The following is a 16,543-nucleotide window of genomic DNA, read 5'->3' on the forward strand; positions in this document are numbered from 1 at the left end:
GAATCTGCTCAACGTGGCCTTGATTCAACGTACCGCCATCTTGGTTTTTGTTTTATATCACGAAGTTATTATAAACAATGAAACTTGGTTAGCTTGCTTTTTGGATAAACAAAACAAATTAACAATCTTAAAATGATACATAAAATAAAACATATTAAAAACCCTTTATACATCAAAATATATTATTTACTCAAAAAGAGCATATTACAATATGCATGCAATATTATACATGTAAACACCCTCAACTCTTAGAAATAAAGTCTTGGATGTTGGTAATTAATAGAGAACATAAATGAACAATCCATTTTATGAAAAAATTTCATGTATGATATTTTAGTCTTACAAACAAAGCTTATTGGGAAATTTTCTCCTTAGATGAATAGCATCCTATCATTACCATCTTCACTGTAAAGGCCTGTGACCAGGGCTCCATGATCCATGGGGCCTCCTATGATCGACAGAATTACTACTAAACCAAGCAGCAATTAATTTTGGCCATTTCTTCAACCAATGAAACAGCCTGTTTACAACTTTATTTAGCTGTTAGTATTGTGCTTCTTAAAAGTTGCGACAATCTTTATAAATTGGGAAAACAACAGTCCCCTCAGAAGTTGCCCTGGCCAGTACCAACATTATTCCATGGGCCTACTGGGCCCCCTTACTGTAATCAATAAATTAAAACGAATTAGGAATTAACCAAGAAGTATATTTGCTTCTAGAAAGATTGAGCAGGTTATCACTGATGTTGATAAAAACTGTTGTACTTAAATTGACTTTCAAGAAGTAATTCATGATTTATCATCTATTTACCTATTATTTGCTAATAAAAAATCAAGAAATGTCCCCCTTGTAAATGTTTTTCATTTTAATTTTTGTTGCTTTTCAAGTATTAGATAAATTAATGATTTTAACTAGTATGTTATTTATAGCCAAAAGTTGTTCAGAAAATAATTTGAAGAGTCCCTTTGGCCTGCTTCTTGTTGTGGAATTTAGGGAGGGTTTTATAAACAAAGACAATGAGAGTGTGTTTTCACCAATAGACAGGCTGTCCCATGCCAGAGCAGTGTCGCCATCTGCTGTTTTATTTTCCAACCAAATTAATAAAACCTATTTTCTACAAAACTTCTCACCTTACTCATATTTACTTACATGTTTTGTAATGTAATGATTTATTACATTGACTTGAAAATTTTATTCATTGAAGAAAACCTACCTTGAACATAAACTCCTCTATCAGCACTCTCTTTTAGATCTAGTTTTTTTTTTATATCTGGTCCTAATAGATCACGTATTTCCTCATTATATATTTCTAGGTAGGATGCTAATACAAGGTATTTGACATCTGGAGTTACAGAAATGGCTTCAAAAATATGCTCAAAAGATCTTGGTATAATTCCTCTTTGAGTGGGTGGTTCTGGAATTCCTTGCATTGAAAAACTTTTCCCACAACCAGTTTGTCCATATGCGAAAACAGTACCATTGTATCCCTCAAGCACACCCTAAAAAGTATTATCTTATAGATGAGTTGCATTATTAAGAGCAGATAAGGGAATCAATACAATACCTCAATTAGTGGATAAACACTTTCATTATAAATTTGTTCAGTTGTTGAATTCATGCAATAAACACCATCAAAACTAAATGTTTTCGGAGGGGCAGAACTATCATCCGGGTTCATGATAGAACATGATCCTCCTCCAGAGTCTAATACGACCACACTCTAAAAAAATAAAATTTATATAAACTCTAAAAAAACTGCTTACTAATATATGTAATAAAAGTATTAAATATTTATGATATTAAAAAAATAGTAAATAGTTCGACTTAGTTATCAATATAAACTTCAAAGAAACACAAAGAACAGATTATCAGTTCCAACCAGTACTTGCCAATTGGTGTCATTGGAATCCTAAAAATTGGACCCAGATTCCAATCTGGTTATTAGAGGGAAATGTAATGTTTCAATTTGACCATTAGAGGATTAACTCTGATAACTGATCTAATCATGGAGCTGACCACTTTGGAGCACACCCAATGTCTATGAAATGGGTATTTTACCCTTCAATGAGTTGAAGGAACTGTATAGCCATCTTTTCAATTAGTGGAATTCAGAGAATATATTAGAATAAACGTTATTTATAGACAAATATTTTTGTCCATTATAGCTTGTAATATTTGTGGACAGAGTAATATGAGAAACTAAACTAAGGTGCCCAAAACTAAAAGTAGGAATTTAGAAAATGTATCCTGTATATATCCAGAATTTAGTATTTAAGGATGACGTTCTAATTACTGCAAAAAACAGAGGAGCCTTGCAAGAAGCACTATTTGCATGGGAGGAAGCTCTGAGCCTAAAATGGAATGACCATTAACCCAACCAAATTTAAGTGCATGGTTGTATCTAAAAATGATAGTAGGGAACAAAGTAATGTGATTTATAGAGCCTCCAATCTGGAACAGGTTGATGTGTACTAATATCTTGGAGTCAAAATTACTAATGATGGGAGGTTGGATTCCGAGATAAACCAGCGCATGGGGAAAGCAACAAATGTGTACCATCAACTCCGTAACGTACTAAAGGAAGTGAAATTGAAAACAAAGATGACGGTGTATAAACATGTCTTTATATCTACGCAGCTGGAACCAGCCCTACTCTACGCAGCACCTATGCTGACCAACATAGCACCCACAACGGCCAAGAGGATTTGAAAGTTTCAGAGGGGTATATTCAGACGTATCATGAGGCATACTTCACTTCAAAGAGCAAAGACGGACCATTTACACACGACTCTCGAACTACTCACTGTGACAGAATTTATCTCGTGGAGGTACATCAGATTTGTTGATAGCTTCCAGTACTGTACGAATCCCGTATTCAGGACACTGCCACCGACAGGACGGCCACAAAGATGGCAGACACACATAAACAGCCTCAATTTAGACTAAGGACAGCTAACTGACATACTCTTGACTCAAAAAACCTAGTGAGCCCCATCGCCATTAGACTGATACCGATTATTTTTCCGATATCTAAGATATCCTATTCCTTATCTCGTGGAGGTACATCAGATTTGTTGATATCTCATACATAAGAAGTGAAGTCAAACAATCTGTGAAAATTATAGACCTATTGGTCTATCCTCGGTAGTATGCAAACTATACACTCGAATATTACGACGTCTGTAGAAATATGTTGAAAATGATATAGAGGAAGAACAAGTTGCTTTTTGCCCTGACAGACAAACGCAAAACCATTTGTTCTCCCTAAGGATGGTGGCAGAGAAGGCATGGAATCGAGGGCGAAGTGTGTATCTTGCTTTTCTGGTTTGGAATAATGAGCTGCATTTGACTCGCTTCCACGCCGAGAAATCAGGAATAACTTGAAAGAGAGGAATAAACCACCAAATTTGATAAGTGCTTTATGACCCATATATCAGGACCTAATAGGTATAGTTCACCTCAATGGTACAAAATCTGCAACCTTTAGATTCTATAAGGGAGTGAAGTAGGGAACAGCCTTAGTCCAAATATGGAAGATATGTAAAATAAGAATTCCTAAGGAAACTGTAGGATATTGGAGCCTGTGGTCCAAAGTTTCATCTTTGCAGATTACATAGTGGTGATTGCAGATGGGTATACAAGAAGGAGTGAATGAATGGTCTGAAAAGTTGAAAAGAAAAGGGTCATGTATAAATCCTGATAAGAGCAAGGATATGCATATCGGAAGGACAGACCAACAAGTTACAATTAACTGTCTTGGACAGGTCCTTGAAATGGTGGATAATTTTAATTACCTGAGAACTATCATAAGTAGAGATGGGGAGATAGACTAGGAGATAAGAATAGAATAAGAAAGGCTAATGGTGTATTCCTCTAAATATCTTCGGCGCTGATTGGCAGGCGAGAGGTGAGCAAAAAGACGAAGCTACGCTTGTTCAAGTGTGTATTCTTGCCTGTTCTTCTCTATGGTTCAGAAAGCTGGACAGTTCTGAAGAAACATACAAGCCAAATCACCGCTACTGAAATGAGGTGCCTCAGAAAAGTAGTAGGTAAAACCAGATGGGACTGTCTAAGAAATAACAGAATACGTACCACATTGGGAGTAAGGTCTGTTATTGAAGTGCCAGTTGAAATGGTTCTACCATGTCTAGAGGATGGGAGATAACCGAAAGGCCTGTTGGCTGATGGAAGCAAGGCCAATATGAAAGCGCCCAGTCGGTAGACCAAGAGCTATAATGAATTGATAGACGGGATCGGAAGGGAACGTGGCTGATCAATGGATCAAATCGGAAGAATGGCAAAGGACAGAGAGGTATACAAGAAATGGACTGAGTATACTCCACGCCTAACAGCACTAAGGAGAGAGAGAAAGAAAAAAAAGAACAATATTCTGGATTTATTTTCGATGGTGTGGAACAGAACACTTTCTGCTCTTTGCATGATCATTAGTTATTTACCCGGTCATTCACTGAAAGCTATTGATTTCCTAACATCCGCTCGTTATCACTGATAATGCATTCATGCAAACATTGAGGAAGGGGCAGTTTGAATAAATAACATACTTTTAGCTTGAAACAATACGGAAGCTTATCATTTAGTAACAATGTCATAATCTAAAATTGGAGACAATTAAATGTAAATATATTACAAAATTTAAGCTCATATTTGGAGAAAAATTAAAACCTAGTTACTGTTTTTTTTAATATCAGCAAATAAATAAACAAGGAAATAATTTTAAGGTAATTAAATCTGATAAGAGTAGGTTTTTATTGCCCGCTGCGCATGTTAAATAAGCAGCCCCTTACTTATTAAATTATTATTAATTAATTTAAATAATAAAGTAACAGTAATCTGAGTTGTGAACTGTATTTGGGAATGTTGTATTATGGATAAAGGAAGACCAAAATTTATTTCTACGCAGAATAAAAATAAAGTAAATTTTTCAAATTATTTAAAAAAATAAACGCTGTCCAAAATAGGAATTAAACAACATATTAGTCGATTTAGGGGAACTGGGAGGCTCAGTGGTAAGGCACTGTGCTACTAACTCCAAGGCCCCAGGTTCGAATCTGGCTCTAACAGATAATTATTTTCAATTTCATTGTGAGGGGTCCACTCAGCCTCAAAAAGTACCTTTAATTAGGTGAAAATCTAGCGGTTGAATGTGATTTTGACCATATCTCCTCCTTGCACAACCATTGGTCTATTAGCAATACTTCATCACAAAGTACTGCCTCCTGTCCCTTTACGGACTGTAACGTTACAGATTTCATTAATTTGTCTATTGGTTTTAACAATGCGTGGACGGCAAATAATTCCCGAAAGTAGACGGTTTCAAATACCTCGGCTCCACAATAACATCAACAAATGATCAACGGACTGAGATAGACCAGCGTATAACAAATGCGAACAGGGCCTTTTTCTCTCTGTCAATGGTGAAATCAAGAAAAATCTCTCAAAATATGAAACTAAGAGTGTACTATGCCATGATAAAGCAAGCTCTGATTTATGGCTGTGAGACCTGAGCTCTAACAGGCACCCTAGAATGCAGAATTGTGAGATTCGAACGGAAAGTCCTTCGTATAATTACAGGAGCGATCTGGGATCAGAGCCTTAACACATGGAGGAGAACTAATTGCATAATGAACTGCTTTCAGAGACTGGTAAGTCAATATCTCATCATATGAAGGCAGGATCTACAAAGTCTGTAGAGCCAACCAAAAAAAAACAAAAACAGTTTTAACAACTACGTAATATTAATTAATATATTGTTGAAGAAAAGCTCCAATAAAACATGACCTATGATTGTCGACTGATTATTACATGGAGTATATATATCAATAGGTGTAAAAGTAGAAAAAAGGTTTGAAAATGACCAAAGGTACAAAGGCCACAACGTTTTTTGTAATCACTGTGTAATCTTTTATTTTAATTATATCTCTGGTTTACTGTTTCACTGTAGCTGTGAGTCAGCCTTGTGGGTTCGGGAACCCTCCGGGGTTCACCTAGCCTCATAAATTGGGTAAAAATCTAGAGGTAGAGTGTGATTCCGACCAAATCACCTTCTTGCACAACCGTTGGTCTAGTAACAGTACGTGCTTATAAAGTTGGATCAACATGTTGGCCGCTCGCCACAAATCGGAGGCTTGTTCAAATGCTTGGTAAACAAAGAGCGGACAAAAAAAAAAAGGAAATTAAATAAGATTAAATACAAAATTTATCATAAAAAGTGCCAAGAAACACCTTTGACCTCCTAACAGCCCTCAGTTGCAACTAGACAAAGAACAATGATGGAGATGCTACAGGAGCACTCTCACGAACCCCTTTAATCAGTGTCCAAAAAACCGACTCTCGACGGATCGCCAACGAGCTTAAGCCAACTCGTTCAAGTCACTCATCCACATGCTCGCGCATGTCTGAGTTCGCCATGGCTTAGCCAACATGTAGAGGCCCCTTTAAGGGTAAGATTAATTTTTTTTTTAATATCTCTGATGTAATGATGTATAATCTGACAGAATGCATGTAAATTACAGTTATACAATCTGAATAACGAGAAGTACGATTAGATGAACAGTTTGTAATATATAATTTGTAAAATAGGGATCAGTTTGCCGTTGGGGGAGGAGGGGGTACTTCCCTAGCACATGTAAAAACTAAAAAAAAAATTATTCTTATATCATTTTATTTTTGTACTAATTGGGTTTATTGCGGTCCTTAAGAGTCTTTTCCCCACGATAATTCTGATTGATAGTTAATTATTTTATTAATTAATTCAAAACCCTCTATCCCACGGACCGATAAGTAAAAGTGGCATTTGCCGCAATGTTTACTAATGATTATATTTTGGTAGCTTTTTTTGATTATGCAATGAAACGACCTAGATAATACGTAGTTTCTGGGTTCTTCTCAGTTTGAAAAGTGGTTATAGATATAGTAATAGTTACCTTCGAAATGACTTGATCGTGGAAAATGCCGATGTATTGAACTTAAAAGGGCCTCTACATGTTGGCCTAGCCATGGCGAACTCAGACCTACGTGTATGGGTGGCTTGGCTTGTCTGGTACGAGTTGGCCTAAGTTCGTTAAGGGGTCTCTACATGTTACCCAAGCCACGGCGAACTCAGACATACGCGAACATGTGGATGGGTGGCTTGTAGGAGTTGGCCTAAGCTCGTTGACGATCCGTCGAGAGTCGGTTTTTGGACACAGATCAAAGGGGTTCGTGAGAGCGCTCATGTAGCATCTCCACCATTGTTCTTTGTTTACTTGCAACTGAGAGCTGTTAGGAGGATAAAGGTGTTTGTTGGGACTTTTTATAATAAGTTTTATATTTAATCCTATTTATTTATATTTAATTTCCTTTAATTTTCTTTTTTTTGTAATAAAAATAATATAATCCCAGTGAAAAGGCTGAAACCACTTGTACGTCCGCCATGCTTGCCTCTCTGAATAACACTGACATGTCGCTCTTTGTTTACCAAGCATTTGTACAAGCCTCCGTTCGTGGGAGCGGCCAACATGTGGATCCGCCTTTAGTTATTCTCGGTATCCGTCGAGAGTCGGTATTTGGACACAGATCAAAGTGGCTTAGTGAGAGCGCTCGTGTAGTATCTTCACCATTGTTCTTTGTCTAGTTGCAACTGAGAGCTGTTAGGAGGTTAAAGGTGTTTGTTGTTACTTTTTATAATAAGTTGTATAGTTAATCTTATTTTTTTATACTTAATTTCGTTTAATTTTCTTTTTTTTTGTAATAAAAACAATATAATCCCAATGCAATGACTGAAACCACTTGTACGTCCGCCATGCTTGCTTCTCTGAAAAAAAAAACTGACATGTGGATGGTCCGCTCTTTGTTTACCGAACATTTGTACAAGTCTTCGATTCATGGCGAGCGGCCAACATGTGGATCCGCCTTAAAATTTAAAATTGACCACAAGCGTATCCAACTGAGAAACTTGGAAACTCGTTGGGTGGTGGGGTGTTCCAGAAGGTGAGAAAATTAATTTTTTTCTTGAAAAAAGTCATTCTACTACAGTTACAACATGCGCCTTTATTATTACGTCATTAATTAAAAAATAAATTCGATTTCAAAATTTATGACATTAAAACTATATTTTTTTAATGTCAAAATCTTTCATTAGGTGTATAGAATTGATCTGAAAGACAGTGCCACATGGGTTAATGGTGACGCATCTTATAGCCACGCCACTAAAGAACTTTTGTACAAAGATTAATGAACATGTTAAAAGAAAAAACTTCAGGCAGAGTAGAAGGGGAATTGACATTGCCCAGTCGCAGTAGGTTGCGGACATTTACAACTTCATCGTTTTCCCTCTAGAGGTTTCGCCACCCGAGGTGGGCGTCCCTCTTGTGACCTCTTGCTTCATAACTGAAAACAAAACAATAAAGGACGAAACACTGAAGTGATCCCTCTAAAATGATAATTTCTTCTTCTTCTTCTTTATTTTCCAATTTAACACATGCCTTTTAATATTTAGTGTTAATCGTCGATTCATTTGACAAATTTCGCATAGATAATTAGAATGAATTCATGAGTGGAGAAACCTTCCAATGAAGACACTCCTGACATAGTACACAAGCACCTAATGTAGCAAATCCCTGCTCCAGAGGCGTTGTAGTCTTCATCCGTATTACAGTGTCGTCTCCGTAAGTTACGAACAGTGTGTCCACTTCTTTCAGGTCTAATCTGATTGTTGCTAGGAATTTGTACTTAATCCTAAACGAAGGCTCGTGTGCGCTGAAACTGAAAATATATTAATTTGGTCAAAGGTAAGACTTTTTTCTTAACCCAGAAAACTTTGAAGATATTTCTGTTGTATCCTTTTTAGAGGTAGCTCTACAATTACAAGCAATATTTTCTTTTTCCTCTTCTAATCCTGGCGGTGAAATTTAGTTTTCAAACGCTAAAACGATATCCTAGCTTGTTGTCGAATCAATCGAAAGAGAAGTAATATTAATATATTGTAGCTTTATTTCTAAAGTGGATTTTTAGTCTTATAAAAATTAGAACTTAAAATTTTCGAATTCAAATCTCATATCCTCCAGCACATTTCATCAGTAAACAATTTTTTGCATGTTTCTTGAATGAAAGTTTTGATCATTGTTTAGATTCCACGTAAAACTGGTTAATATGTGTATTTTTTTAGTTAGTTTTAAAACATAACTAAGTTAAATCAAACTTGGAGCCTTATTAAGTTGTTTTTTTTTTCACCTCACCCAAAGTCAATGTCTGGATTCACCACAGTCCACGCTTTTACGATGTTTATATTTTAACGGTCCTCTCGAATCCAAACCTTACAGTCTAAAATCCTTAATGCTCCTTACTTTGTCACAAATCAAGCCATCCTTCCGTGGTAAACTTCCCAACCACCCTAACTCACTTTTTTCTAGTCTGACTTCTCCTTTATTACCTAATAATCCTCCTAGGAGTCTGAAAAGAAGATGGTCTCAAGATCTTTTCCTCTAGAAATTTTATTGGAGTTCTATTCATGGGTAGATTCTCCACATGTTTGTATCATGTTATTTTATCCCTTAAGCAAATTTACTTGAATATATTTTTATACAGTTGTAGATAACAGTAAATAAATGATTTTAAAAAAATAATATTTTAATGGAAGCTTTTGATATTTTCGAAACAGCATTATCTTTTTGTTTTCCCAATGATAATATTTTTTTATATTAAAAGTACGAGGAAGGTTGTGTATCGAAATTTTTAAACAAATATCTGTACAAGATAGGTTGTCAAACACTGCTCAGTAAAAAAACCTTCAAAATAAATTAAATTAATCGTTATCTTACATAATAATATATTATATTGTTATAAAATAAAGTTTGAGCCATAAATGTTTAAAAGATGACTAAGGCGGCTGGTTGCCACAACAAAAGAGTTCAGGGGTTCTGACATTGACCCATCTGCGAACTGCTTAACATGAAATCGATAAGATTGTACATACATTAACATTTTTATTTCCGTAGCTCTGAATGGGCCATTCCTTTACAAATAGCACTAAATATTCGAAGAAAGTATATTAAGATCCTAATTCAGTTTTCTATGGTTGAATAAATATGTATACTGAATGTCAAAAGTATTAGGTATTTACTAAGCATGCTATTTGTAGTTATATTTGGTTAATTTGGCTATTTTTAACTAGTTGTTACCCATCTGTCTATGTTAAGAGTACGCTATAGGGGTATTCATGATCCTTAGTTTAACATGTTAAAGCGTGTTAAATGTAAAAACTCATATTAAATGGAAAAATATTTCCTCCTTTTACTATACTTAATCAATATAACATATAACATGGTTGATAGTCTGTTACTAGGTCTGTTAAATGGAGAATGACGTCACGCAACAGACCAGCTGAGCTCGTCACTATTTTGTTTATTATTGTATTTGTTGACAATAATAATAATGTAATGACAGTTGTCAGTTAGCTCATCTTGTTTTCCTTCCTCACAAGTCACTTAGATCAACAATGCACTCAGTAGCTAAACTTCTTTTCAGTCAAAAAAAAAAAAAAAGTCATTCTTCCACTTTTCACTCAATTTAGGCATGTTATAATAAACTACTTTAGTGAAAACTTATAAATAAACAATAACATGAAGTTTTGGAAGGAAAGGTTATAAAACAAGTTGCTCAAAAATCCGCTAGGAGCTCTTATGCATTTAACATTTAGCATTACTTTACATAAGGGGTATTCATGATGTTGTGTTAAATGTTATATGTTTTACCATGTTAAATGTTATAACTATAGGATTGTGAGCAGCCCAACGTTAAATGCATAAGAGCCCCAAGCGGATTTTCTGAGCAACTTGTTGTATAAGCCTTTATGTTTATAACCTTCCTTCCAGACCCTCATGTTATTGTTTACTTCAGTTTTGATTTAAGTAATTAATTAAAACATGCCTAGAGTGAATGAAAAGTGGAATTTGTGTGAAAGTTTAGCTTATGAGTGTCTTATTGATCTTCAAACTTGTGAAGAAGAGAATGAAGATGAGCTAATTGACAACTGTATTGAAAGTCACAACAACTAATATGGCGGCGATCTCAACTGGTCTATTGTGTGACGTCATTCTCGATTTAACTGACCAAGTAACAGACTCTCAGCCATGTTAAATGTTATTTCGTTTTACCACGGCAAAAGAAGGCAATTTTTTTCGATTTAACACGAGTTTTTCCATTTAACACGCTTTAACATAGATCATGAATACCCCTATAATAGAGCTGCTCACAATCCTATACTTATAATATTTAACATGGTAAAAAATTTTACATTTAACACAACATCATGAATACCCCTTATACAATATACAACCAAATTAAAAAATATATATATTTGTATTTTACATGTTTTTAATGAAACACTAAAAAAAATATATCGAAAATATAGATGTCAAAAATATTCGGAAAGACGCATCTGAATTCATAAATAAATTATATGCTGAGTTAAATTGATTTATTAGCAACCATGGGCGTAGGCAGGAGGGTAGCAGACCTCACCCATTACAAATACACATGCCTACATACACACATTAAAATATACATACATACATGCAAACATATGCACTTACATATTTTACAGGCTAACTCTATTTATATGGGAGTTGCCCTATAAACAAATAAATAAATTATTATTATTATTACATAATAGGTATTAACAAGGGAGCTGGAGCAGGAGTATACTCAATCAACTTTCAATTGTCATTTCCCGTTGGAGCTGGATGTGATAATTATGATGCAGAAATGCAGGCTATCTGCTTCGCGATGGAAGTCACTATTGAATGCGATGACAGCACTGTAATCTTCAGCGACTTCCAAGCCGTAATACAAAAATTAACAACACCCGGTGCCGCAGAGTCACCCACGGAAGAAAAGTGCAGAAACATGGCTGCTATCATGAAGAGAAGAGGAAGGGTTATAGCTCTGCAGTGGATACCAGGCCTTGTTGGTACAGATGGTGATGAGCAAGCTGACAAGTTGGCTAAACTTGGTTGTGCAGAGAACCAGCCTGTTCTACCACTTTCCTACAGAACAGTAAAATCACTTATAAGCGCTTATTATAAGGACAGAACAAGTGCTAGACACAAAGTTCAAGCGGAAGGAAAGAAGTAGGAGAGCCTACTGGATAAGGATAAACGAATTCCCGGCAATCTTAGCAGAGCTGAGAGAGTGGCCTGTTTTCGACATGATCTGCTCCAAAAACACCTCCATCGAATTGGCATCGTAGATTCCCCGAAATGTCCTCTATGCAACATGGGAGACATGGACATCTTTTAACGTATATTGGTCTAGAAGATGTTGAGCAGGATGCGGACCAACTAAGAGGAAGAGTAAAATTGTATTGGACTGCGAGAGGGAAAATGGCGTAATAGCCCACTTCCTGTGGCGTAGGAAAAAAAATAAAATTATTATTACATGCATACATATATTGCATTCTGAAACGTTGGTTAAAAGAAAGATGTCTAAATTTGTATTGCCAATTATCACAATAAATTATTCAAAATGAAACGACCTGATTTAAATCGTTAAGGCGGATCCACATGTTAGCCGCTCGCCACGAATCGGAGGCTTGTACAAATGTTCGATAAACAAAGAGCAGACCATCAATATGTCAGTGTTGGTAATTCTGTGGTGTAAGTATAAGTATAACGTAATTCTCTCATCAAGAATCATGTATTTTAAAACATAACTCATCTGTAAAGATTATATCATTTCAAAATTTATCAGACTTCTTTGGAAAATTTACAGCGATACATTAATTTTTTTCGGGCTACATTTACACGATAACCATATTTTCATGTAGCGCGAAGAACTGTTGAAACACTCATTGTGCGTCCAGAAGTTTTGCAAAGCTGTGTGGCACTCATTCCTGGTTGTTTTTTTATTTAATTAATCCTTCATCTTTTAGATTTTTTTTTCATGAACATGAATCCGATTTTCATTTCTGTATCTTTTTATTATATCTTCCACTCTTAAACTCGTAAAAAAAAATAACACATTCGAAGCTGTTTTAAAATAGTTGATACCGTACTTTTATGTTCTATTTTTAAAACTTATTTTTTCCAGTTTTAATATCACTTCTGTACTGATGAAGCAATGTTTGGAACATAAGATAATATTGAGAATAATTCCGAATGTGAACAGTTGATACAAGTGAAAATAAGTATTTACGATTTCCTGATTCAGTTGATTTTTTCTATTGGGTCTGTTTCATATAAAATGTCAGTTCTCACTAAATTTAGTAAAATAACTTTATGAAATCAAAATATTTGTCCTCATTTTATATATATTTCCCCCTACGTTATATTAACTTTTCAATCTCAGAACTAAAAAATGCTGGGTTTTGTGAAGAAAGAAAGTCAGCAATGCTTTTTTGACCTGAGAATCATTTTCGAAAATTTTACCTTTAAGGAAGTTGTAATTTCTGTAAAAATGGAACTCTGTTGGAGATAAGTCTGGCAAATAAAGTGCGTGTGGAAGAACTCCATAAAACTCGCTTAATTTCTTCACTGTTAGTCATGAAGTCTGGCCTTGTGGAGTAAGAGTAAATAGTACAAGAGCCGGGAAGAAAAAAGGCAGTTATCTAACACCAATTTTTGATTACTTTAATGCAAACTAGCTATAATTACTAGTCAAAATTGATGAGTCTGCCAAGTATAGGTAGGGGGAATAAAAAAAGGCGGCTGTTTCAAAACCGGAAAAAAACACTAATTTTTCATTCGGAGCTCTATATCTTAAAAACTACCAACAACACTAGAAAATCTAAGAGAACATTGTTTAAAGAAGAGTAAATTTGCTGAAATATTAGCCCTAAAAGTGCTATTTACGTCCAATAGTTCTCGAGATATAGCTTTTTAAATAGCAAAATTTCTTTAAAAATCTACTGAAAGATTGGTAGTTAGTTAATTTATTTTGAGAATTCTATATCTCAGGAATTATGTGAGCTACAGATGTCTAATAGCACTCAAATTAAAGCTAGTTTAATGGACTATAAAAAAGATTATGACCTTTATCTTCGTAGAAATAGTAGTTTTCATGATATTTGCTAAAATAAATTGGTTTATAGTTGTTCCGACAATAAGTGTGATTTATGAAAAACTTCATTTCAGAAACCATTGGAGGTACAGATGTCTGCTAGCGCTCAAATTAAAGTTAGTTAAATTTATTACAAAATAGTTTATCTTTGTAGGAATAGTAGTTTTTATGATATTTGACAAACTAAACTCAAAAAATGTTAATTTCTAGTTGTTCGTATAAAATGTTGGATTTTTGAAACAATAAATCTCTAGTTCCATAAGACGCACGTATGTCTGCCAACACTCAAAATAAAGGAAATTTAACTTACTATAAAGTAGTTTATGTCACTTATCTTCGTAGAGGTTGTAGTTTTTATGATATTTACATATGAATATGAATTTGGCAAATGAAAATTTGTCAGAACAACTATAAATCAATTTATTTTAGTAAATTTCTACTGATCTTTCAGTAGAAGCTATATCTCGAAAACTATTAAACGTAAATAACTTTATTAGGGCTCATATTTTAGCAAATTTACTCTTCTTTAAATGACGTTCTCTTAGGTTTTCCTTTCCTGTTCCTACTTTTTAAGATATAGAGCTCCGAATGAAATATTAGTTTTTTTATCGCTTTGAAACAGCCACCATTTTTTATTTCCCTCTACCTATAATTGGCAGAATCATCAATTTTGACTATTAATTATACATAGTTAACATTAAAGTAATCAAAAATTGGGGTGAGATAACTGCCTTTTTTGTTCTCTTGGGCTCTTGTACTAAAAAGTCCTTTCTTATTAATGGGGGTTGTTTTTGATGCAATATCACTGCAGGACGAGGTGGATGTGATGATTTCACCTTTGGGTAAAAAGGAGAAATGAATTGTTCCTGTCATTGACCACCACACAGGAACCAATAATTTATTGGATCCAACTTTGGTTTTGGCATGCGTCCAAGTCTTTCGTCGATATTTAACCAATGACCTGATCGACCTGTTATCATATACAATCCACTTTTCATCACAGGTGATTATCCTTTCAAGAAAAAGTTCGTTTTGGCCAAGTAAGCAGACTCTTAAAGCTTCAGCTACTGCAGCTCGTTACGTTTATGAGATACCATATATTTACTTTTTTTTTACTTTACCATTGTCAAGAAACTATTGATACATTTGTATTCAGTTTTGCTGCAAGTCATGTAACTGTTTAGTAAGGGTTCTCTTCCACATTAAGCTTAAGTTCATTCTTGTCAATTGCTGGTGGAGTTCTTCCTCTGGGTTGGTTATCCAAAATCCAAAAATTGTTCAAACCATTGGTGAACGGTCCGTCGCCGTGGAAATGTTTCTTGCACTTTGGGTTGCTAAGTATCAAATTTTAAACTCATAAAAAAAAATTACTTGCACGTTAAAATAAATTTCGTTTCTTTGATCATATTGGTCATATCATGGAATACTAAACAATGTGCTATCATTAGGAATGATAGTAAATATTATCAAAAAAGAGGTGATAATTGACGGTTCTTTATAAACGGTAAACATAAACGAAGTAAACAACAAAAGTCCAGTAATTCAACTTATAATTTCTGAAATAATAAAAATAGACAATTAATTTGAAATGAATTTTGTTTTTTTCTATAGAATAGAGTTCTCTTAAAACCCACAAATAGGTTAAAAATCCTTTAAATAGATAAATCAATAGAAAATAACAATCTAAGACTTTACCTGTTTGAATAACTACAATCACTAAAATAATTAAAAAATAAATTTTAACAACGTTTGGAATAAATTATTTTTCTATAAAAATAGCTTTAAAGAAAATTGTTATCCTGCCATAATGAAAAACTATTTTCTAACAAGAATTTATTCTTTCTACTGTTGACATAACCTTCCTTTATTACAAAAGGGCTTAGAGAATCTCTTTTTATCTATTTGCTTTCGGAAATTTAATATTTGATTTTCATTATGTTTATTCATAAAAAAAAATCATTTTTGGGTTAAAAACGCTTGACAACACATTTGATGTATATAATTGTTATATATATATATTTTTTTATTAAATTTTATAAAATGTAGTGTTTTATTTTGTGTCAGGTTTTTATATGCTAGGAAAAATTTGGAAAAACAATAAAAAAAACCTTTATCAATTTTTTATCTATAGTTGACCCTAGCAATATTTTTTAAACAATTATTGTTTTGATTATATTTTAAAATCACAAAAAAACTCTTACTATTATTACTATTATTTATTTTAACAACTTGACTTAATTTTAAAATAAAATAATTATTAATCAACAAAAACCCAATTGATTAGGTGATTGATTATACATTTAAGATTTTGAAATTACCATATTAATAAAAAATGATGTGTCACTAAGTCAAATGGTTAAAGATCCTTTAAAGTATTTAAAGAAAAATAAATCATCATAAATATCTAATTTCATTTATCAGCTAATATGCTGATTTTTTTAATGGTGCAAAACAAGAAAATAAAAAAGTTGTTTTGAAGATATTGTAA

At 33.9% G+C, this 16,543-nt stretch overlaps 1 protein-coding gene across 6 annotated transcripts in view; it reads right to left on the bottom strand.

Annotated features, from left to right (window-relative positions):
* Positions 1-16,543, bottom strand: part of Kif3C (Kinesin family member 3C) — a 42,506-nt gene that overhangs the window by 22,769 nt on the left and 3,194 nt on the right. For all 6 annotated transcript variants that reach the window (XM_067047758.1, XM_067047756.1, XM_067047757.1 and 3 more), the window contains exons 3-4: positions 1,565-1,720; positions 1,214-1,499 (exon numbers count right to left, since the gene is read on the bottom strand). In XM_067047758.1, the coding sequence (XP_066903859.1) occupies positions 1,214-1,499; positions 1,565-1,720 (442 nt within the window). The remainder of the gene's footprint in view (positions 1-1,213; positions 1,500-1,564; positions 1,721-16,543) is intronic.

This window comes from Halyomorpha halys, unplaced genomic scaffold (assembly GCF_000696795.3).
Source record: "Halyomorpha halys isolate HHAL.00 unplaced genomic scaffold, Hhal_1.1 Scaffold835.1, whole genome shotgun sequence".
NCBI lineage: Eukaryota > Metazoa > Arthropoda > Insecta > Hemiptera > Pentatomidae > Halyomorpha > Halyomorpha halys.